Raw genomic sequence first — 24,473 nt, 5'->3', positions numbered from 1 at the left:
GGGAAGAATGGGGTGAATCGGAGACAACTACAATTTAAACTGTCCAAGTCAAGAAAAAAATGTGGTGTGATAAGCTACTGGCTTCAACAGCTGGAAGCATGACACACTTTTTAAAGACTAAAGAAATGAAATATCCAGTTTAAATCAAAGGATAATAAATGCAAGAAAATGTTGTATTTGCCAGATTTCCTTGCCCTTGCCCCAACCCAAACTCCAAAGAGTACGTCTCTTTAAAAGCGTGTGGTGAAACTAATTCCCTACCCAAGTGTTCACACCACTGTCACTGGCCTCACCCTTCTTCTTCACAACTCAGGGGTTATTTTAAAGGTCTCTTTAATATGGGCCAGTCCAAATATTCTCTTGTCAGATATTTCTGGGGCCTGTACTTGAAGAAAGAAATGATTTTCTCAAATCTGTGAACAGGACACTTTTTTTAATGTCAAAATAAACCATCTGCTTGTACAACTGTTTCTAATTACTTCCCTGCCTAGACTCTCCACTGAGGGGTTTGGCACCAGCACCCCGCCCAGAGCAGTGCCGCTGCCCAAATCCTCACAGGCAGCTCATCAACGCAACTGCAACTCCGGCTGGAGCCCTGGACCTGCAAGCCTGGGTGTCCGTGGGTCCGTCTGCCCGGCCATCTGCGGGTGGCACCTCTCCCTCCTGCCGCTTCCCTTGGTGAACCCCACCTTGCAGAAGTGCAGCTCGCCCAGAGGAGTCCAGGAGCTCAGCATGCATCCCCCAGGCTTCAGGAGCTTCTTGCTGCTGGCGTCCTCCCTTCTCTTTGCTGGGTTGTCAGCTGTTCCTCAAAGCTTCTCGCCATCTCTGAGGTAAGTTTGGTTTGTTGTTCTTCAGCAGAGACCTGCCCTGCTTATGTGGCAGGGCTCAAGCTTGCAGGATGGCTGCCCTAAGCCAAGAGTTGTTCCTAAATTGGACACGGGATAAACTGTTTTCAACCTGTTCCATTCCCTCTCCTTATATCTACACTGTGCATTGCCTCATGTCTGTCCTTTTGCTTTTCCTTTGGAAAAATGCAATCATTGAATAAAAATACAATTTATACTTCTGCAAATATATATCAGGAGGAATTTCTGCCATGAGTTAAAATTCTATGTGTACCTGTATCTTCTCACAGCCTATAAAGCAGAATGATCTCTGTTTCCCAACAGCAGCAACAGGTCCTATATTTTGTATCACATTCGGAAAGAGACGGAGGCACATTGCAATAGTGAAACTAAACTTTTTAAAAGTAGAGTTCCTAAAGACTGCTTAATGCAAATTATGCCCGATGCTATCATAACATGTCTAATTCTTTCTATATATTCACCTCTTCTCTTCCATAATATAACTGCCCATTGGCCATCAGATAGCAGTGGGGCATTTTTTAAAGGAGAACTGAAAAGTCAGCTGAGTGCCATACCTTGGATTACTTTGTATTTAATCTAAATGTGCATATAAGATTCAGTGACAAACTACCAAAGAGCAGGGCAGATCACCTCTGTTCACCTGGAGGAGGGACCTGTGTCCAGGGGGGCAGGTCACCCCTTACACATTTTGGGCCCTGGTCATTTCTCTGGTGGGTGGTACCTGCTTGCTTGGGAAAATATAGCCCTTCCAGGCAGCGCTTGGACCCCAGAGAGATGTGGGCCTCAGGCTTCCTGTTCTTGGGGTTGTGCGTCTGCACCTGGAGGGAACACTGGGGAGGAAACGTGGGTTCGGGAGCAGGGGGCGGTGTCCGCGTCTGACCCGGCCTACCGGTTGCTCGTTACCCGCGCAGGAGCTGGCCGGGCGCCGCCTGCAGGCTGTCCCGGGCCGAGTCAGAGCGCCGCTGCCGCGCACCTGGGCAGCCTCCGGGGGCCGCGCTGTGCCACGGCCGGGGCCGCTGCGACTGCGGCGTCTGCATCTGCCATGTGACTGAGCCGGGCATGTTCTTCGGGCCCCTGTGTGAATGCCACGAATGGGTGTGCGAGACCTACGACGGGAGCACCTGTGCAGGTAAGGGGACTGCGCTGTCTCCTCCTTCGGGAGGTAGGAACTCCTCTTCTGTGATTTCCGCCACTCCCTAGAAGAGTGAACGGTGGGGACACGCTTCCTTTCACGTAAGCACCAATTAAGTTACTGCAATTGTCACACTTTGGCTAGTTAATTCTGCCATCATTTATCACAATACTTTTATCCCCCAGGCTCCGAACTTGAAGTAATACTTTAAAAATTCATTCACTTAATTATATATTTTATTGTAATTATATATTTTATTGTAATTATGATTTTTAAAAGATGGGGTCTTACTATGTTGCCCAGGCTGGTCCCCAACTCCTGGGCTCAAGCCATCCTCCCTCCTGGGCTTCCCAAAGTGTTGGGATTACAGGACGTGAGCTATTGCACGTGGTCGTCATTTGCTTAATTCTAAAATCTCACTTGCCTCTAAAGTTCCTCATTACAGACTAAATTCCCCAATGTCCTCACAAATAGAGTTATTTTACTGGGTTCTCCTATCCCTATCAAGAATGTTAATCATAATATTTGTAGATCTTAGGCCTGTATTTTATTTTACATAGGAAACAGTGGGTGGGGGGGATGTATTATTTTCCTGCATTCTAGGGAGGCAGGTTTTGCCTTTGAAGCTTGATTTGCCCTCTCATCATTAGAATATAGTTCACAGGCAGGAGTGCATATCAGAAAACGATAACAAGGAAAAAAATAAGCAGGCACATATTTACTTAGAAGCGACTGTTCCTGCATTGTTCTAGCTGCTTGAATTTTTGAGTTGCAATGAAACTTGGTATTTTGTAAGGGTGGAGTGAAAATACGTTCATTTTCCTTGCACATTTTTAAGGAGTGATTCAGGTTCTGATATTGGAAAGGGTCAAAAAATTCCTTCCCAGAGAACATCCTTAACCTCTTTACCTGTTTCAGATAAATGTGTCATTTTACTTAAGGCCAACAGCTTCAATTAGTGCCTTGTGAGTGACACAGAACTCCGTTAGTGAAAGCACAACACAATGCATTCCAGCCAGGGTTTGGCAAATTTGTAGGAAAAACTAGCCACTTATTTTACACTCAATGTAGCTAAGACTAATAAGTCAGCCAACACTAACATAGAAAGATCAAGAATGAGTTTATAGCAGAATAGTTTTTTCTTGGAACCTGGGCCCAGTAGTGTGTAAGTTAGGTTACTTAATATGCAGGCTGCTTGGCAATGCAAAAAATAGTCATAGAAGAAATTTGGAGGGGCGCAGGTGCATCTACTTGGTTTGTTTTCCCTGTGAAGGCTGTGAATCAACCCTTTAAAAATGCTGAATGCTGGGTGGGGTGGCTCATGCCTGTAATCCCAGCACTTTGGGAGGCCGAAGGAGGCGAATCACTTGAGGTCAGGAGTTCAAGACCAGCCTCGCCAACATGGTGAAACCCAGTCTCTACTAAAAATACAAAAATTAGCCGGGCATGGTGGCGTGTGCCTGTAATTCCAGCTACTTGGGAGGCTGAGGCAGGAGAATTGCTTGAACCTGGGAGGCGGAGGTTGCAGAGAGCCAAGATTGCGCCTCTGCACTTTAGCCTGGGTGACAGAGATTGAGAATTCATCTCAATAAATAATAAAATAAAAATAAAAAATAATATATATATATATATTTTTTTTGAGACAGAGTCTCGCTCTGTCGCCCAGGCTGGAGTGCAGTGGCCGGATCTCAGCTCACTGCAAGCTCCGCCTCCCAGGTTTACGCCATTCTCCTGCCTCAGCCTCCCGAGTAGCTGGGACTACAGGTGCCCGCCACCTCACCTGGCTAGTTTTTTGTATTTTTTTTTAGTAGAGACGGGGTTTCACTGTATTAGCCAGGATGGTCTCGATCTGCTGACCTCGTGATCCACCTGTCTCGGCCTCCCAAAGTGCTGGGATTACAGGCTTGAGCCACCGCGCCTGGCCTAAAAAATAATATTGAACGCCACAACTTTTATTTAACTTTGCAGCCCTACAAGCTGCAGTATTATTAAGGGTAGCCCTTTGGAATGAAAGCTAAGTTATCGCCTAATATTTCATTCCAAATTTGACTGTTACTTGGCTTCCCTGACTTATGGCCTCTGGCAAACCTTCTTCAATACCATGAATTTTGAACAAATTTTCCAGGGCATTTTCTCTTGTTTTATTACAGATGGAAGAGATAAGATGCAGCCTTTAACTGGGGAGAGTTTGAGTACCATCAGATTCACTTTCTCTGTTGAAGAACCTAGGCTGGTGCTTTTCTCCCCAAAACTATGCAGAAGGAATGCTGTGGTAGACAGCGTTCTTTTTCCCCTCCCATAGAAAATGATTTGTTGTTTACTCATAGCATCTTAGTCACTACATTCCTTCCTTCCTGATACAAAATGCAGGACTGAATCAAGCATGGTTTTGTTTGGTTATGCATGCACTTCTATAGAAGATGAAATGCTTCTCTTTATTTTAAGACTGAATGGAATAACGAAGTTCAGTTTTTGTTCTCATCTTGCTGACTGATGCCCATCAAGGCCTACTCTACAGGGCCTTGAGCAGAATCTGTCTTCGCAAATGCCCTGACCACGTTTGTGAGGCCTGTGTGAAGATCCCTACAAGTAGCACATAGGGCTGCCTTGCAAGCTCATCGAGGTATTCCGTGCTTCAAATTTAGCTTCTCAGTTTTATTTTTAAGAAATAGCTCCAATTTTATCACTGTAATATGGAAACATAGCAGGTTTTCTATGTTTATGTGCACCTGTGCACACCTCCGTGAAAGTTCCTGTAGGTGCTTTCCAGAAATAGAGTAACTTCCGGAGACCTTTCCAACTGCTAAGAAGAAAACAAAATCCTTCTCTCATAGTACTATATCATGGAGTGATTGAAAGTATGGGCTCTGGGCTGGGTGTGGTGGTTCATGCCTATAATCCCAGCACTTTGGGAGGCTGAGGTGGGTGGATCACCTGAGGTCAGGATTCAAGACTAGGTTGGCCAACATGGTGAAACCCCATCCCTACTAAAAAACACAAAAATTAACCAGGCTTGGTGGCATGTGCCTGTAATCCCAGCTACTCAGAAGGCTGAGGCAGGAGAATTGCTTGAATCTGGGAGGCAGAGGTGGTGGTGAGCTGAGATCGCGCCACTGCATTCCAGCCTGAGCAACAAGAGCGAAACTCCGTCTCTAAATAAATAAAAATAAACTTGGCTGGGTGAGGTGGCTTACACCTATAATCCCAACATTTTGGGAGGCCGAGGTGGGTGGATCACCTGAGGTCAGGAGTTCGAGACCAGCCTGGCCAACATGGTGAAATCCATCTCTACTAAAAATACAAAAAAATTAGCCGGGAATGGTGGCACGTGCCTGTAATCCCAGCTACTCGGAAGGCTGAGGCAGGAGAATCCAGGAGGTGGAGGTTGCTGTGAGCTGAGATCATGCCATTGCACTCTAGCCTAGGCAACAAGAATGAAACACTGTCTTGAAAAGAAAAAGAAAAAAGAAAAAAAGTGTGGACTCTGGGAGAAAATTTCCCGGATTCAAATCCTAGTCCTACTACTCAATAGCTGTATGAACTTGGGCAGTTACTTAAACATTCTCAGCCTTGATTTCTTCATCTGTAAAATGGGAATAACAGTACCTACCTTACAGAACTGTTGTGAGGTTTAACATACGTAAAATACTTAGACTAGCATCTGACACAAAGTAAGTGCTCAGTACATATTAAAATGTATATATACATTGCATATTATTACAGTGATGCATAACAGGTGGGCTAGTATGGATGGAAGGACGGGTGGATGGAGATGACAGATGGATAGATAGCTGGCCTGGTGTCTGTCGGGCATTTAATGCAGTGAGAGCAATTTAGTTCTCTTCATGTAGTCTGGGCTTGTTATTGATTCAAGGCCCAAAAGGTCAAGTAAGGATAATTACTTTGGCCCAGCCTCAGGGCAGCTGTATTAGATACACTATGCCCTTTTAAAGTTAAGTCCATTGGGATTATTATACTGTGAATCATAAGAAACCTATTATAGTTGGCGCTGGTTGAAAGTGATTAGGCTCCCGCCATTAGAAGTCTATTTCTTCCATTGTCCACTTGTTCATGGCACATGCATCTTCCTCAGACTGTTATAGCACAAAGATCCAGGCAAGTGAGTGTTCCTATGGATGTGATGGTCTATTAAGGGGTAAAATAACTTTGGTAGAATGGTGAAGCCCTGTCTCTACTAAAAATACAAAAATTAGCTGAGTGTAGTAGGTGAGTGCCTTGTAGTCCCAGCTACTCAGGAAGCTGAGGCAGGAGAATTGCTTGAACCCAGGAGGCAGAGGTTGCAGTGAGCCAAGACTGTGCCACTGCACTGCAGCCTGGGTGACAGAGCGACACTCCATTGCAGGAAAAAAAAGAAAAGAAAAGAAAAGAAAAAAGAAAAAAAAGAAAGAATGGCAAAATGTTTGATTGTATGGAAAGAAACTTTCAGCTGATATTTCCAAAGCATTCTTGGTTGCCCCCATGACCAGCTGTAATGACACTTAAATAATATATTGTTTTCTTAGAAATCTTTTGAAATTGCTGTTGAAATACATCACCTAAAAAGTTTCGGTTTTAGTAATTTAGGAAGAGCTAATATAATTCAATTTAGCAACACCTGTGAAGCCCTGCATGTTTTCTAGGCTCTCTCCTGTTGAAGGGAGTGTAAAGATGAGGGATAGAAGGCAGCTTACCATTGAGTAGGGAGACAAAGAGAAATACCAGATATCTATAATATAATGCAAGATATCATTTGTACAAATGAGGGCTCCTCATTTTGTGAGGGCTCCCTTGAGCCAGGGGTCATATATTATGGTTGAAAGTTCTTGAGAAAGAGGTAGCATTTGACATAAGCACTTAACTACTGGGAGATTTTTTAATCTGAAAAGTGAACTGTTGGAATTCTGAGCAAGGAAAATCTTAAGCAAAGGTGTAGAAACAGAAAAACATGTGGATGTTTGGGAAATAGTGAGGGCCACAAGGGTTGGCTTGGCTGGGTCTTAGAGCTGTAAGGAAAGTAATAATAGATAGGTTGAGAATTACAGTTGATCATATTATAGAGAGTTTGTTCTTGATTAAACAGCATATAAGAGCTATTAAGAGTTCAAATATGGGAGTGATCATTAGTGCTCTGATTCATGGAAAGGAACATAGTCATTCCTTACTATCTGCTGGGGCTTGGTTCCAGGGAGCCTCCTCCACCAGTGGATACCAAGGATGTTCCAGCCTCTGATATAAAATGGTGTAGTATTTGCATGTAACCTATACACATCCTCCAGTAACCTTTAAATCATCTCTTGATTACATCTAATACCTCATGCAATGTAAGTGCTATGTAAATAGTTATATTATATATACAACTATTATATATTAGTTGTATTATTTTGTACTACACTGTTATTTTTTTCCGAGTATTTTTAATCTGCCGATGAGGAGCCCACAGATAGGGAGTGCCGACTGTATGGTGCCCCAAAGCATGGCAAGTTAAAGTAGAGAACCAATGGGGAGGAACTCCATGGGAGAGACAATAAGAACAGAATTATTATTATTATTTTTAAAGACCATTTAAAAGTAGAATCAATGTGAATTAGTGCCCAAGGATGAGTCAGATGAATGAAAACTCATGCTGGGTTTTTAAGCCTGCTAGATTGGAAGTATGATGGAACTGATGGAATCAAGAAATCACAGGAAAGAACCAGATAACCAAATCCATGACTTATAGTTCTTTTAAGTGGAATTGATAGAAAATGAAAAATTAATGCTAGCAGAAAGAGATTCCGATTTCACTGGCCACGACATTTGGGGCAGGATGGGAATCTTGTCTGAATTGTTAACGTGGCTTAACTTGCTTGTATTGTTAACCTTGAGCCAGTTTTTTTTTTTTTTTTTTTTTTTTTTTGAGGCAGAGTCTCACTCTGTCGCCGGGGCTGGAGTGCAGTGGCCGGATCTCAGCTCACTGCAAGCTCCGCCTCCCGGGTTTAGCCATTCTCCTGCCTCAGCCTCCGAGTAGCTGGGACTACAGGCGCCCGCCACTTCGCCCGGCTAGTTTTCAGTTTTTTAATTTACCTGATATTTAGTGCCTTTTTCTGCAACAGTATCCTTATGGATATGAAGAACCTTATATTCTCTGTGACACTGAGCATGAAATATACATATATATGTATGTATCCATTTATTTAATATTCATATCTTGTATACACTTATACATTTATTCAGACTATAAGCCATCCTTAGCTGGGTGTGGTGGCTCACACCTATAATCCCAGCACTTTGGGAGGCTGAGGTAGGTGGGATCGCTTGAGCTCAGGAGTTTGAGACCAGCCTGGGAAACATGGTGAAACCCTGTCTCTACAAAAGATACAAATATTAGCTGGGCATGGTGCACACCTGAAGTTCCAGCTACTAGGGAGGCTGAGAGGGGAGGATGGCTTGAGCCCAGGAGGCATAGGTTGCAGTGAGACATGATCATACCACTGCACTCCAGTCTGGGTAAGAGAGGGAGGCCCTGTTTTAAATGAATAAATAAAAAATAAAAAATAAATATAAGCCATTCTTAAACATTGATTTTTATGTATAAACATTAACAATATAACACATTTAAAATAATTAGAATACACTGAAACATTTTTAATATGTAAAAATTAGGAATTTTTTTCTTGAAGATATTTGACTTTTACACTACGAAGGAAATAGTATGGGAATTATATGTGGTTATTCATGAGAACTGGACTTCCTGGTTCTTGAGGCTGTCTGAGGACTGTTTGACTTGCCTTTCCCTTCCAATTGCATTTTTCTTAGATTGTTGAACGATTTCCCTCTGAGCCTACTTGTGGATTCACTCGGGGTTTTTCTTCACTAGTCTTTTTCTATTTTTCATCTTCTCTCCCTTCCTTCAATCTTCATCCTGTCTTCCTTGCCCACTCCTTTACCTCCATCTAGCCCACCTTGGATTTACTACCCCCTCTCTTTCACAAAATATCCCCTCCTTGTCTCTGAGTCAGAGGCACCAAGCACATAAGAACATTATCTGCCTAAATCCCCTTCACCAGTAAATAAATGTCTTGAACAGACAGACTGGCTTTCACATTGCCTCTTTCCTGTATTTTCCTCATAGTCTTCACATCACTTGTAGTTTTCGGAAACACGTTCAGGAGTTCTCCACCATTAGCTCACCTGCTTCATGTAAGCCATTTTTCAGGAGCTCTGCTTTCTTACATTCATCTGTGTTGGATAAATGCATATTGCCTTAGCCCAAGTGACATATAAAAGTTAAATGTTTTCATTCTAAAAGAAAGTGCCAAACGTGCACAGCAATTTTCCTCAATTGTATTGCTTTATCTGGACAAGGCTCTGCAGTTCTACCGAAATATCTTAGTCTGTTTTGTGTTGCTGTAAAAGAATCCCTGAGACTGGGTAGGTTGTAAAGGAAAGAGGTTTATTTGGCTTATAGTTCTGCAGGCTGTACAAGCATGGCACCAGCATGTGCTAGGCTTCTGGTGAGGCCTCAGGAAGGCTTTACTTATGGAAAGTGAGCGGGGACTGGCATGTCACATGGTAAGAGAAGGAGCAAGAGATAGAGGGAGGGGCACCACATTCTTTTAAACAACCAGCTCTCCTGTCAACAAATAGAGAACTCACTCATTACCTTGGGGAGGGCACCAAGCCATTCATGAGGCATCCGCCCCCATAACCCAAACACCTCCCACTTGATTCCACCTACAGGATTGGGGATCACATTTCAACATAAGATTTGGAGGGGACACACATCCAAACTGTATCACACAGAAACTGACAGACCTTGCCCTGGACTAGGTCATCCCTGCACCTTGATGATCTAGGGGAACATATTTATAGCATTATGGTATTTAGATAAAATAGTATAAATGTGTGAAGTTCAGGAGTTATTTTCTATGTAAAGTTTCCCCAGAATGAGAAAGGAACATATGGAAACAAATTTATTTGTATTACAAATTTTAAATTTGCAAAACATAAACCTCCCTCATAAGGTTCTCAGAGTCTTCAATATATTTTGAAACATGATGCTAAAACTGACATCCCATGTTCTTGATATCATAAACCCCCACAAAAGCTGCTCAGCTCTCTGGGCCTCAGATACACATTGTTACATCTGACCTTGTGACTCAGCATCTTCATGTTCTTGAGGTGGGTGATTAATGCCCTAGGAGGGGCTGGGTGTAGTGACTCACATCGCCTGTAATCCTAGTACTTTAGGAAGTCGAGGTGGGAGGATCCTTGAAGCCCGGTGGTTCAAGACCAGCCTGGACAGCATAATGAGACCTGCTCTCTACTAAAAATTTTTTAAAAATTGCCAGACACAGTGGTGGGTGACTGTAGTGCCAGCTATCAGGAGGCTGAGACAGGAGGTTCATTAGAGCACGGGAGATTGAGGCTGCAGTGAGCTATGATCAGGCCACTGAACTCCAGCCTGGGTGAGAGAATGAGACCCTGTCTCAAAAATAAAAAAATAAAAAATTCTCTGGGAGTAGAGAGCCCCGTTATCATTCTTCAGGGAATTCCCTGTCTGCAAACTTATGAAGTAAGACAAGACATTTTGCGAAGCTTCATATCCTGCCCTTGTATTATTTTTCTATTGCTGCTATAACAAATCACCACAAACCTTGAGGCTTAAACAGCTCAAATGTCTTTTCTTTTTTTTTTTTTTTTTTGAGACGGAGTCTCTCTCTGTCGCCCAGGCTGGAGTGCTGTGGCCGGATCTCAGCTCACTGCAAGCTCCGCCTCCCAGGTTTACGCCATTCTCCTGCCTCAGCCTCCTGAGTAGCTGGGACTACAGGCGCCGCCACCTCGCCCGGCTAGTTTTTTGTATTTTTTAGTAGAGACGGGGTTTCACCATATTAGCCAGGATGGTCTCGATCTCCTGACCTCGTGATCCGCCCGTCTCGGCCTCCCAAAGTGCTGGTATTACAGGCTTGAGCCACCGCGCCCGGCCTCAAATGTCTTTTCTAGAGTTCTATAGGTCTCAAGGTCTCCTGACATGGGACTTCCGGGCCAAGGTGTTGATAGGCTCTGTTCTTTTCTGGAGACTCTAGGAAAGCATCCGTTTCCTGGTTATTGGTGTTGAAATAATTTAGTTCTGCGTGGCTGTAAGACTGTGGTCTCTAGTTCCTTGCTGGCTGTCAGGTGGGGGGTCCCTCTTGTCTTCTAGAAGCTGCTTTTGGGTCCTTACAAGTAAGTACCCCACTCCCAAATCTCAAAACCGGAAACAGGTCGTCAGACCTTTCTCACACTGCCATCTCCCAGAGCCTCTTCCATTGTCACATCCCTTCTTACCACCGCTGGAAAACATACTCCACTTTTAAGGACTATTTTAACTAGACTGAACCCAGATAATCCAGGATAACTTTCCCATCCAAGACCCATAAACTTCATCACATCAGCAAAGTGCCTTTTGCCATAAGGTGACATGTTTACAGGTTTCAGGAGCAAGGGTATGGTCATATTTGGGGGCCCATAGTCTTCTCAGCATAGTTACCCTCCTATAAAGTGCAAGGGACTTTGTATGTGTGAATGGCAAGGGAGAGGTTCCAACTCATTCACGTCTAGCTCTTCTTATGCTCCATTGATGATGCAAGGGCTGAGTCTTTTCCTTCTTTTCTGAGGTTATCTACATGATCTAATTGCTCTGGCACCAGTCTTTTCCATATTTTATATATATATATAATTTTTTTTTTTTTTGAGATGGAGTCTCACTCTATTGCCCAGGCTGGAGTGCAGTGGAGCAATCTCAGCTCACTGCAACCTCCACCTTCTGGGTTCAAGCGATTCTCCTGCCTCAGCCTCCTGAGTAGCTGGGACTATAGGCATATGCCCCCACGCCTGGCTAATTTTTGTATGTTTAGTAGAGACAGGGCTTCACCATGTTGGCCAGGCTGGTCTCTAACTTCTGACCTCAGGTGATCCACCTGCCTTGGCCTCCCAAAGTGCTGAGATTACAAGTGTGAGCCATGGCATCTGGCCTTTTCCACACCATTTCTGGTAAGGAACACTAAGTGTCTTTCTAAAGCATGAAGAGGGACTTAAAGCCCAACAGTTGCCTGCGTTCAGCACCTGACATTGTCACGTGCCCACTGTGGCGCTACGGGGAGGTTACCCAAGAGGTGACAACCTCCGTTTCCTTATGGTTGAAAAGAGGGCAATAGTAATACCAAATAGGGATAATGATAGTGCCAAACACATATGAGTGATTAATACATCACTGGAGTTATTATGCTTAAATATGCTAGACACCCCTCTCCTACCCTAGCTGAATTCCTGGTCCTAAGATATTTATTTTCAAATAAGCAATTTTCTTTCCATGTTATATCTTCCTCCAGTGCTAAATTCATGTCTTGGAATTACTCTGGTAGTCTTTGAACTATTCTATCCCAGCCAGCTTGCCTGCTCTATAGTGCCAGGGCTGGGTGTGCCCTCAGCCCTGGCCAGCATGAGGAATCTGAGAGCTTACTGCATCAGGCCCAAACTCACCGCACTGCCAACTTTCTGAGTCTTGTATATGTCTTTGTCTCAGAACCCGCCTTTTGTGTTCCTGTCCCTGACATCTGCACTCTGATTTATACCATCATAATTGATCTCATGGAATGCTCCAGAACCTTACCCTCAGAACTGTGTAATTAGTCCTTGAATTTGGAATTTTCATTCTTTTTCTCTGCTGGAAACCTTTAGACATCTGCAAACTCCCAGGGCTTACTCTGTAAGTGCAGTTCTGCTTCTGACTCTTTGCTCCACTGAGATGCCTGTATGTCTAGGGTGTTCCTTGATCTCCTCGAAATTGTTGAGTCCAAATAGGTTGATCCCAGAAACTGCTTCTTCAGTTGCAAAACTGCAGAAAGCAACACAATTAAAAAAAAAAATCAAAATAACTCACAGATTTTTAAAAATATGCAGTAAACATTACTGAATGTTCTGGAGACATTGGGTTGTGTGTTATTTAATCATAAGAATGCAAACAACTAAAGATTGAATAGGAGTCATTCCAGTTCTTTTTTATTTTATTTTATTTTTTTTAAGATGGATTCTCGCTCTGTCACACAGGTTGGAGTGCAGTGGTGCGATCTCGGCTCACTGCAACCTCCACCCCCTGGGTTCAAGCAATTCTCCTGCCTCAGCCTCCTGAGTAGCTGGGACTACAGGCACCCACCATCACGCCTGGCTAATTTTTTTATTTTTAGTAGAGACTGGGTTTTGCCATGTTGGCCAGACTGGTCTCAAACTCTTTTTTTTTTTTTTTTTTTTTTTTGAGACGGAGTCTCGCTCTGCCGCCCAGGCTGGAGTGCTGTGGCCGGATCTCAGCTCACTGCAAGCTCCGCCTCCCGGGTTCACGCCATTCTCCTGCCTCAGCCTCCCGAGTAGCTGGGACTACAGGCGCCGCCACCTCGCCTGGCTAGTTTTTTTGTATTTTTTAGTAGAGACGGGGTTTCACCGTGTTAGCCAGGATGGTCTCGATCTCCTGGCCTCGTGATCCGCCCGTCTCGGCCTCCCAAAGTGCTGGGATTACAGGCTTGAGCCACCGCGCCCGGCCTTAAACTCTTGACCTCATGCGATCCACCCGCCTTGGCCTCCCAAAGTGCTGGGATTACAGGTGTGAGCCACAGCGTCTAGAGGCCCATTCTTAAAACTCCCAATGCACTGTTATGTACTTCAGCCTCTCTTCTTTATCCTGTTTGAACCCCTCCTTCTCATCACATTTCTTTTTTTTAAATTTCATTTTCAAATAATGTTCATTTTTCACTAGGAGTTTAGTTATTATTTCTGTCATCTCATTTTTTGCCCATTCGTGGCCTCTAAAGTCTTGGCTTGTACCCTAAGTGTTGATGTCCTCAGATATTAAGGATACAGACATATATGCATGTGTCTGCATGTATATAGTTGTTTACATTCTGGTTGATTATGTATATGTATACATAAATGAGAAGACCCAGGGAGGGTCTCTCTCTCTCTATATATATGTATATGTATATATATCCTCCTATATATTTTTTATGCTTGTATAGGCAATCAAAATATATATTTCACCCATTTATATTTGGTATATGTATATATTTCGATTGCCTATACAAAGATAAATAATATACACATATTTATATGTGTATACATATTTGATACCCTAATTTTATGTACATATACCATACATATGTGAATATGTATGTGCACAAACATACATATATACGTGTGTTTGGATATATGTGTGAGTCTAAATGCTATACACAGGGACATAGATGCATAAGCCCTTTTCTGGTAGACTACTACCTGCGGATCGAAGTCAAGTCCACTTTCAAATTTCTGTAATGCTGACACTCTTGATATAAAGGATTGCTTGGGATTGACACCACATTTGTAAACCTGCTAGAAATCAATATCTCATTGGGGAATACTTCTGTGTCTTTCTCTGTTTAATGAATGCTATGTAAACAATGACATATCATTTGGGTGATTCATAATTGGATTCTTTTTTCACTGTGGAGTTAACTAAATGCTTTTAGGCTACTCAAGTCACATTCGAATTACAGTTAATAGTTGGTAAATGGTCCTCATATTGTTATACTAAAACTGTGCAAAGATAGAAAAGAGAAAACAGTTTCTTTTCTTTTTTCAAAATAAATAATAGTGACATTCTTATTACTAATATATTTTAATGCTATATATATTTTCATGGCGTATTTGGAAATGTCACCAAAATTAGGTTTCATTGGAAATCCTTGAGTCTAGGGTTGGAGACAAAAATCACTCAGGATTCTCTTATAGCTGTCCTCTGAAAGACATAGTCTTAAAAATATAAAACTAATGATAAATTTTCTCTATCTTTGAGGCAATAATAGCTGCTTGTATTATTTTGATTCTAATAATAAATTATGGTTTCTATTAACAGATATGCTATTCTTTGCTAAACTACTCTGAATTTTGTAGTCACATCTCAGAAGGAAGAAAAAAGGAAATAAAATAATGTGATAAATCAGCTTTGGATTTGTCTGGATTTAAGACTCTCTGCCTTAAGAAGCAGCTTGCATCAATGGAAAAATAACTGAATTAGGAGACAGGAGAAACAGGCCTTATTATCCACTTTTCCACTTATGTGATCCACTATGTGATCTTGGCAAATAACAAAAATATCCACCTAAGCCTCAGTCACCCATTTATATTTGGTATAGTACTTCTGACTTTTTCAAAGGGAAGGCATGAGGTGTAGGATCCCTGCAATGAGTAACTGGCACTTTGTAGGGGCTCAGTAAATATATGTTCAGTGCATACATGAGATTCAGCTTATTTAAATTACCATCATGGCTATGGAATAAATATTTAGGTAAAAGCATCTGAAAAGATTAATAATTGAGGATAGTGGTAACCGTGTAGAGGGTAGAGGATAAAGACGCTCATAACTTTAAGAGCAGAGGTAGTGATGTTACTGATAAACAGTTGACAAGCCAACCAAAATGAAGACGTGGAGTCAGAAAGGCCAAGAAAACTTGGAGGGGATGGGGATCTTCTTAGTCATCCAAGTAAACCATGGCCAACTTTGACTCATCCTTTTCATTTGCTCTCATATCCTGCCAACATTGCTAATGTTTTTACTTAATTTTCTGCTGAATTTTATTCTATTGCTAGTGCCTTAGCTTAGCCTTCATTTCCCTTGACAAGGAACATTAATAATAGTTAAGTTCTTATCACACGTCAGGCTTCAGGCTGTCTTCCATTCTGTCTATCCTGTGTACCACCACTTGGTGAATCACTGTAAGTGACATTTTGTCAAGTATCCGTGCTTTTACAAATTCCCTTTAAAGATCATTCTAACCATTTATACTGGCCACTTATTCTGTACCCCTGCTTTGATTTACTTCATGAACACACACGCAGGGTATATACTATGGGTATCAAATCTAAACTTTGGCTTCCAATCTCCTTGGCCATTAAGACATTCTAGAATCTGATTCCTCTTTAATGGCATGCTGACCCTGTTTCCTCTTTCTCACCCTGTATGCTCCCATCTGTCTAGTTAGATCTTAACATCACTGTCACTTAATATGGTCTACACCAAACACATTTTTCACGATTTCACATTTCTTATGTTCACAAGTATGCCGAATATTCTGAATACTAGCACCATCTCACATATTTTTCTGGAAACTAAAAACAAACATATTTAGCACACCCAAAAAAAGGTATTTAGCACAGTTCTGAGTAAACAATACAGATCGATCTTTCCTGGAACTTGCTTTGTGTGGTTTTGAATTACTGTCTAGTGTCCTTTTATGTCAACCCAAAGGACTCCAGAATTTGTTGCAGGGTAGATGGTTTAGTCCATTCAGGCTGCTGTAACAAAATACCCTAGACTGAGTAATTTAGGAGCAGGACAAATTTAATGCTCACAGTTCTGGAGGCTGGGAAGTCTAGAATCCAGGTACCTGCAGATTCAGTGTATGGTGAGGACTCATTTTTGGCTTCCTGGATGGTTCCTGTATCCTCACATGTTGGGAGGCAGAAACAGGCTCCGCCACGCCTCTTTTATAAGGGCACTAATCCCACTCATGAGGGTGGAGCACTCATGACCTATTCACCTCCTACAGGCCCACCCACCTTCTTAATACTACCACATTGGGGATTAGGTTCCAAAATATGGGTCAATATTTGCATCATAGCAGCCGGTCTACTAGCTGACCTTGGCCAAGGGAAACCTCACATCAGTGGGATGGGGATATTGAAGCCTTTGTTCTTTGGGAAATTTAGCTTCCAAACCTGGTCTGAGGTTTAAAGGCAAGAATCACGTCTAAGGAGGTGGAAAAGTCTGGCACCGCTAGACTGAGAGTATCAGGGGAATTTACCAGGGCGTTTTTGGGACTCTACGTGGGTAAATTCTTAAGCTATTTTCTATTAACTTCTAAATTGATAAAGATAGAGAGCTGCATGGAGGTTGCAAATCTCATTTTCTTTGGAAAAGGAGTGCTTTGTCTTTCCAAGAATCACATTTCCTGGCAAATAAGAAACTATATTTTGTAATAGAAGTCATTCTTCCATCTACTTTAAATCATCTTACTTAAGGGTGGGTAGAAGAATGAGGGCTTTATAAAGAGAAAAGAAAAATAAGACTTTTATAAGAGTGCTTACTGACTTGACCTTGTACAACCCCACTCTTAGGGTATACGATAAAGTCAGTCCCTGTGCCAAGAGCCCTATCGTTGTATTATTTGTACTACTCACTAGTTCAAACACCGAATTATTCAAAGTGAATACCTACCCACTCTAGCTTCCTGTTCTATTATTTTATCTGGAAACTTCCTAGGGAAAGGTAGGCTAATTTTTTTTTTTAAAGAGGTCAATGAGTTTTGGCATTGCTTAAAAACTTCTCCTATGGCAAGGTATTAACTGTAAATTCACGACTTAGTCAATGGGGTAGAGTAAGGAGCCAAAATCAGAAAATGAAAATGTGGTAAATGTATTTCCTAATTGTTCATTACTGCTCCTTCAAAGCTATCATTTTCTGCTGTGCAAAATAGTTAGACAAAAACTAGTTATTTTTATAAACAAAGTGACTTGGCCATTTAAGCGGTTTCCTCTCCAAAATACAGAAGACAAGTTATAGACTATTTTCTTTTCTTTTCCGGGCAACACCATTATTTATATAAGCTCTAAGAGCTGTCTTGACATGGAAATAATTCATTTGTTTCAAGAAAGAAAATATTTGATTTGTTAACTGTGTACTGGAGAGACTACTTTCAGTTGCCTGTTTGGATAATTTTAAGCCTTGAAATTAATGCTACCTTAGTAATACAAATGAATAAGAGTAGTATCTACCTATATTTGAGTATACTATCCTGGAAAATATTTTCATACATATGAATTCATTCAATTTTTTTTTTTTTTTTTTTTTTTTTTTGAGACGGAATCTCACTCTGTCACCCAGGTTGGAGTGCAGTGGCCCCATCTCGGCTCACTGCAAGCTCCGCCTCCCGGGTTCCCGCCATTCTCCTGCCTCAGCCTCCCAAGTAGCTGGGACTACAGGCGCCCGCCGCCACGCCTGGCTAATTTTCTGCATTTTTAGTAGAGACGGGGTTTCACTGTGTTAGTCAGGATGGTCTCGATCTCCTGACCTCGTGATCCGCCCGCCTCGGCCTCCCAAAGTGCTGGGGTTACAGGCGTGAGTCACCGCACCCGGCCCTCATTCAATTTTTTAAATAACTTTTAAGAGATAGTCAAAACAATTACTCTCCAACTATTGTGCTAAGTAAGCCTGAGGAGAAATTCCTCCCACCCCAAATCAATAGAAGGGTTTTCTTCAGCACTATAATAAAGTTATCCTAAAACCGTATATGTGGGGATAATTTCTTCATGAATTTTGGAGGACTAAAATGAAAACATAATTTTCAGAAACTTTATTTACATTTAAAAATATAACTTCTCGAGTTTTTTTCTTGGAAAAAGTAGATTTTGGTTCCTACTTTTGTCTTCGAGAGTGCATGTAAAAGCTCAAATCTTAAGAAAGTACTGGGCAAAAGAACCCCTTATGCATTTAATGTTAAATAAATTGAGATAACCAAAATCACTGGGGCAAAATTACTTGTACTGATAATGAGCATTTTCTCAGCTGTAGTTGAAATTTTTAAAGAGATTGCATTTAACATCAACCATATCCAAATAAGAAGGATCCTCCTGAGTGAGCCTTTGAAGGAACTCCTCCATAACCTAATTTTTCTTGTCTATAAAAGTGAAAGAAAAGGAAGGTAGGAGAGTTGACTCTACATATTTGTTATTTCCTTGGGCATTACCTTATATTATTTTGTGTATTACATATTTTGGCTATTACGAATAGGTCACATCAGAGATTCTCTTTTGCTCTTATAAAATTAATTTTTATAAAGTGAGCTCAAAAAATGTAAAGACATGCAGATTTTAATATATGTATAGCCTTTTTGAGATCAAATCAATGTGAGCCAACAATACAGCAAAGAGAGAAGAAAGGCATTTATAGAAAACTGAACAGTTTTGATTGGATCATCACGTAGGTTCACTTTGCACCTTGGAAATGAACTGGGTGGACCGTGGGTCATAATAGGAAGGCTTATGGGGACATCCTGCCCACCTGGGATTCTGGATATTGTGATCTTTCAATATTTCAGATATCCCTGTTAATACACCGGTTGTTGCTGGGCGCTGTGGCTTATGCCTGTAATCCCAGCACTTTGGGAGGCCGAGGCAGGTGGATCACCTGAGGTCACGAGTTTGAGACCAGCCCGGCCAATATGGTGAAACCCCGTCTCTACTAAAAATAGAAAAATTAGCTGGGCGTGGTGGTGGGTGCCTGTAATCCCAGCTACTCAGGAGGCTGAGGCAGGATAATTGCTTGAACCAGGGAGGTGGAGGTTGCAGTGAGCTGAGATCATGCCATTGTACTCCAGCCTGGGCGACAAATCCATCTATCCATCTAAAAAAACAAAAAACAAGAAACAAACACACACACACACACATAAAAACAAAACAGATGTTGAATTTTAAGACCTATGAGTGGCAATGCACTGATCTTTTATTAAAAGATAGTAGTCTTTACTGAATTTAACAATCTTTTCCTTAGGAAAACTAAGCAGGAGGGTTTGGGTAGGATGAAAATGCAGAGGCAGAATGCTCTGGAAAATGCTTGGGAATTGAAATTAAAAAACAAAGCCATGTGATCTTTCTCCGCTGTTGTTGCTGCCTGTGTGATGTTGCACAAATCATGTAAATTCTCTGAGCCTCAGTTCAGTTAAATTCAAAAGGCACTTATTAAACATCTCCAAAAGGATGTCTAGAGAAGAACAGGGAAATCTTATGATCAGACCTAGCTTCATTAGCTGTGAGATTTCAGCCATCAGAAGGCAACAGGAGCTGAATCCAGTGACTGCAGATTTGATAAAAGGGTGGAAATAATTTTCTTACAGTTGACTGCTAAAACAAAATATTCTGTTAACCTTAGCTAACCTTGGAAGCTCTGCTTTCCTTCAGGATTTAAGAGCTTTCATATCCATGAATAATTATTTAATGCATGTCCAGTGCTTGAAAAGTATTATAATATAGACATTACTATTTTATTTCTTTTTTTATTTTGAGATGGAATCTCGCTCTGTCACCCAGGCAGGAGTGCAGTGTCGCGATCTCGGCTCACTGCAACCTCCACCTCCTGGGTTCAAGTGATTCTCCTGCCTAGGCATTACTATTTTATAAAGCAGACTTGGCGTTTGTCTTTAATTCCCCAACTATAGGCACACGGTCTGTTAAAGCACAATGAAATAATGATATTTGTGTGCATCTCAACATTTACCCTCTGGGTGTGTAGTTATCAAAGACCATGATAGCCTCTGCTGCCCTTTATATGAAAGTCAACTGGGCAACCTAGCAAGAGAGCCATGACTTTGAAGAACAACTAACGAATGAGGTGTGTGTGGGAGCGGTGTGAGGGGTGTTTAGAAGAGAATAGCAATAGTCTGAAAAAATAATTCCTTTTCTAATAGGACAACATTCTATGGGGTGCCCTTAAAAATCTATTTAGTTAGAATCATCCTATATGCTTATTATGAATTTGAAATAAGGTAATGATAATACAGCTAACATTTATTTAGAATTACTATATACTTCTTGTGTGGTGTTAAATTCTCCAATAAACAAATAGCAGGATAAATCATCTTACCATTCTAAAGATAAAAGCATGAACCTCAAAAAGATTAAATAAAATGTTTAAGATCACATGTTATCTGACATAAAAACTGTGCCATCAGTCACTTTGTTATTACACCATTTAACACAGTGACACCGGCTAACGAATGCCCCCAAGAAGTGTTAAATCTCTTTTCTGAATTTTGAATTATCACATGCAGTATTAATCTACCATAATTAAATGTCATTTTCATATGTGAAAGTGTGAGAGGCAGAATACTGAGGAGACTGAAGGAGAAAGACTATACGGGTTCCAAAACTGGCTCTGCCTATTATGAACTGTTGATATTGGGAAGTTAGTTGATTTGCTTGTGCCTCTGTTTCCTCATCTCATAGTGTTATTATTGAGAAAACTTCCTTGCAGGTAGTAAATCCTCAGCAACAGCTTCTTTTTTTGTTATCAGTATTATCAGGCCATTCCCGTGTCACTATGATTAAATTATATACTCCTCAAGGGCAGGAATAGTATCTGATTTTCTGTAAGGGTTTCTCTTAGGTCTTTGATGTTATTGCTTCAAGAATTCTTCATTACAGACCCCCACAACATGTAGTGGCTTACAAAAAGACAACACAAATATGTGTGTGTGTGTGTATACACATTGCACATATATATATATGTCTCACTCTTGGGTGTGCAAAGGAGCTACAACTCAGCCAGGCAAGCCTGGACTTCAGCCTGAAGGCTGGCTGCATTCTGCTGCATGTTATTTTTATGCTACCCAAGCTATGTTTTCGGTATTGTGGATCACAGGAGCACTGGAAAGGGAGAGGAAATACTGGAGATCTCTTAAAGCTTTGACTCTGAACCAATAACCTGCAGTTTATATCCAAATATCACTGGGCAAAAGGAGCCCCAGGCCCAAGCCAGATATCTCTGCTCTGCATGGTGGCATGGTGGGAGTGAGTGAGGAGCTCAGAGCAGTAATACCATCAGTAGGATTTAGAAAGGATATTCAGATATTCAGTGAAATTAATTTATTGACGTGATCGTAAATATCTGACATTTAAATTTAATTTGGAAAAAATACGTTTTATTTTTAACTATAACCATATTAATAATTACATAGTAAATTACACTGACATCATAAGACACTAGGTCTATGTTTAGGGAATTCATTTTTATGAGATTGATATGAACTCTCTTATGTATTAACTTCTGGATATATTTTTACTTGTTTAAAAATTTGCATGTCCCTTCACAAAAATCCTTAATTTCCTAAATGTAGACTTAATGTCTTATGAGTTAAAGAACACTGCACTGAAATATATCCAATATGCCACTTTATGGCAACTTCCAAATGCTCTTAGTAAAAATGAATGTTACAAATCCCACAAAGCACAGCAAAGATTACAACCAAACTACTGGTACAAATCATGAGACAGATTCAGTAGCTGTCTGTTTTCATATGCACATTCAGTAAGTCACTTACCTACTTTTTGTTACATTACTTTAATTTTCATGCTTTTCCTACCTTAAAATAATATTTTATGTAGGATAATATGCTTAGATCTTTGAATAAGCTACTTTTAGAGTTTCTTGAGAACTTCAAGAGTGTTGGAAGCAGTCAACATATTTATTATTATTCAAATTTCTGTTTTGGGGTTTTTAAAACCATATAACTCAATTTACTTGAGAAGAAAGGAAAACGTAAATGGTTTTAAATGGTGTTAGCTGTCACACAGACATTGGGTGGCCAGTCAACTATTGTAAATTAACTGACAACGCTATTGTGAAGTCCATTAACTTAATGCAGAGGATTGTTTCATATTTTTAATGAGGAACTTTAAGTCCTCTAGGAACTAATATTTCCATAAAGTTTCATCATTTTTGAAATTTAAGATATGTTTTGATTTGATGTCCATATTTGTATAAATATATTTGACAAACATATTTATCCATATCAAATAGACACAATCTTTAAGAATGAAAACTCTAAAAATGGACTGCTTTCTCATATATAGAGCCAAGGATTTATATATTGATATAAAATAAGAGTTGTATATATTTATGTTGTGTGTGTAATTATGTTGTTTGTTCAATCAACAGTTATTTATTAAGCAACTACTATTTATAAGATACTGTATTTGTAGCTGCAGAGGTTATAAAGATTTAAATATGATTCTTGAGCGGGAAGTGCAACAAGATAGCCAAATAGAACCCTCCAGTGATCATCCACCCTATAGGAGCACCAAATTGAACAATTATCCATGCAGGAAAGCACCTTTAGGAGAACCAAAAACCAGATGAGTGATCACAGTGCCTGGTTTCAATACCATATCAAAGAAACAGGCACTGAAGCGGTAGGAAAGGCAGTCTTGAATCACCACGCCATGCCTCCCCCCATCTACTGGCAGCAGCCATGTTGCATGGAGAGACCATCTCTGTGCTTGAAGGAGAGGGAACAGTGATTGTGGAACTTTGGACTGGAACTCAGTTTTGCCCTGTACAACAAGGGGCAGAATTCAGCCGATGCCCACAGACAGAGCATTTTGATCAGCCCCAGCCAGAGAGGAATCATCCATTCCAGCAGTTGGAGCCTGAGTTCTGGCTAGCACCACCACTGTGGACTAAAATACTCTGGTGTCTTAAATAAACTTGAAAGACAGTCTAGACCATAAGAACTATGATTTCTGGGCAAGTACTGCTCTGTACTGGGCTTGGAGCCAGTGGATGTGGGATGCATGTGACCTCATAAGACACCAGCCAGGGCAGCCAGGGGAGTGTGTGCATCACCCCTCTTTTGACCCTAGGCAGCTGCAACTCATAGCTCCAGGAGGAGAGGGTAAAGAGGAATTTGTCTTGCAACTTGGATACCAGCTCAGCCACAATAAAATAGTGTACCAGAGCCCCCATTCCAGGCCCTAGTTCCTTGTGCCAGAGGGAAACCCACTACCTTGAAGGGAAGGACCCAGTGTTGGCAGAATTCATCACCTGCTGACTAAAGAGTCCCTGGGCTTTGAATAAGTATCAGTGGTACCCAGGCAGTATTTGCTGTGGGCCTTGGGTGAGACCCAGGGTCATGCTAGATTCAGGTGTGATCCAACATATTTCAAGGGGTGGTGGCCATGGGGAGAGATTTCTTTTGCTTGAATAAAGGAGAAGGAATAGTAAAGGGAATTTTGTCTTATAGCTTGGCCCAGTGGGATAGAGGATCAAGTGAATCCCTAGGGTCCCCAGTTCTACAGTTCTAGGCCTTGACTCCTGGATGGCATTTCTGGATCCACACTGGGCCTGAGGGAAGCCCCCTGCTCTGCAGGGAGAAACCAGGCCTGGTAGCATTCACCACAAGCAAAGGCTTGAGTGAACATTGGTACCAGGCCTGGGGTGGTCGTGGCCATGGATAGACATCTTTCTGACTGAGGAAAGGAGAGGGAAGGTGGGAAGAACTTTGTTTTGCAGTTGGGGTGCCAACTCAAGTCATAGCAGAAAGAGCACTAAGTAGATTCTTAAGTTTCCTGACTCCATGCCCTGGCTCATGGACAGCAATTCTGGACCAGCCCAGAGCCAGGGGGTAACTTGCTGCCCTAGAGGGAGGAACACAATCCTGGCTCAGTTTGCAACCTGCTGACTGAAGTGGGCATTGAATAAAATTGGCAGTAGCTAGGCAGTGTGGTTGCTGTGAGCCTTGGATAAGACCTAGTACCGTGCTGTCTTTGGGGTTGACCCAGAGCAGTCCCAGAAGTGGTTGCTACAGGGGTGTTTGTGTTACCCCTCCCCCCGTTCCAGGCAGATCAGCATGAAAAGAGAGACTACATTTTTTTGGAGG

General features: G+C 41.5%; 1 protein-coding gene across 2 annotated transcripts in view; it reads left to right on the top strand.

The window, feature by feature from the left end:
- The first annotated feature begins 519 nt into the window (after nucleotides 1-519).
- ITGBL1 (integrin subunit beta like 1) overlaps nucleotides 520-24,473 on the top strand; it is a 257,157-nt gene continuing 233,203 nt past the window's right edge. The window contains exons 1-2 of one of the 2 annotated variants that reach the window (XM_010354450.2): nucleotides 520-830; nucleotides 1,778-1,995. In XM_010354450.2, coding sequence (XP_010352752.1) covers nucleotides 733-830; nucleotides 1,778-1,995 — 316 coding nt within the window. In that variant the 5' untranslated portion in view covers nucleotides 520-732. The remainder of the gene's footprint in view (nucleotides 831-1,777; nucleotides 1,996-24,473) is intronic. The other variant, XM_010354451.2, reaches the window with a different exon arrangement.

The sequence above is a fragment of the Rhinopithecus roxellana genome, chromosome 18 (genome assembly GCF_007565055.1).
Source record: "Rhinopithecus roxellana isolate Shanxi Qingling chromosome 18, ASM756505v1, whole genome shotgun sequence".
Lineage (NCBI taxonomy): Eukaryota > Metazoa > Chordata > Mammalia > Primates > Cercopithecidae > Rhinopithecus > Rhinopithecus roxellana.
This window is presented reverse-complemented; position numbering and strand designations above follow the sequence as displayed.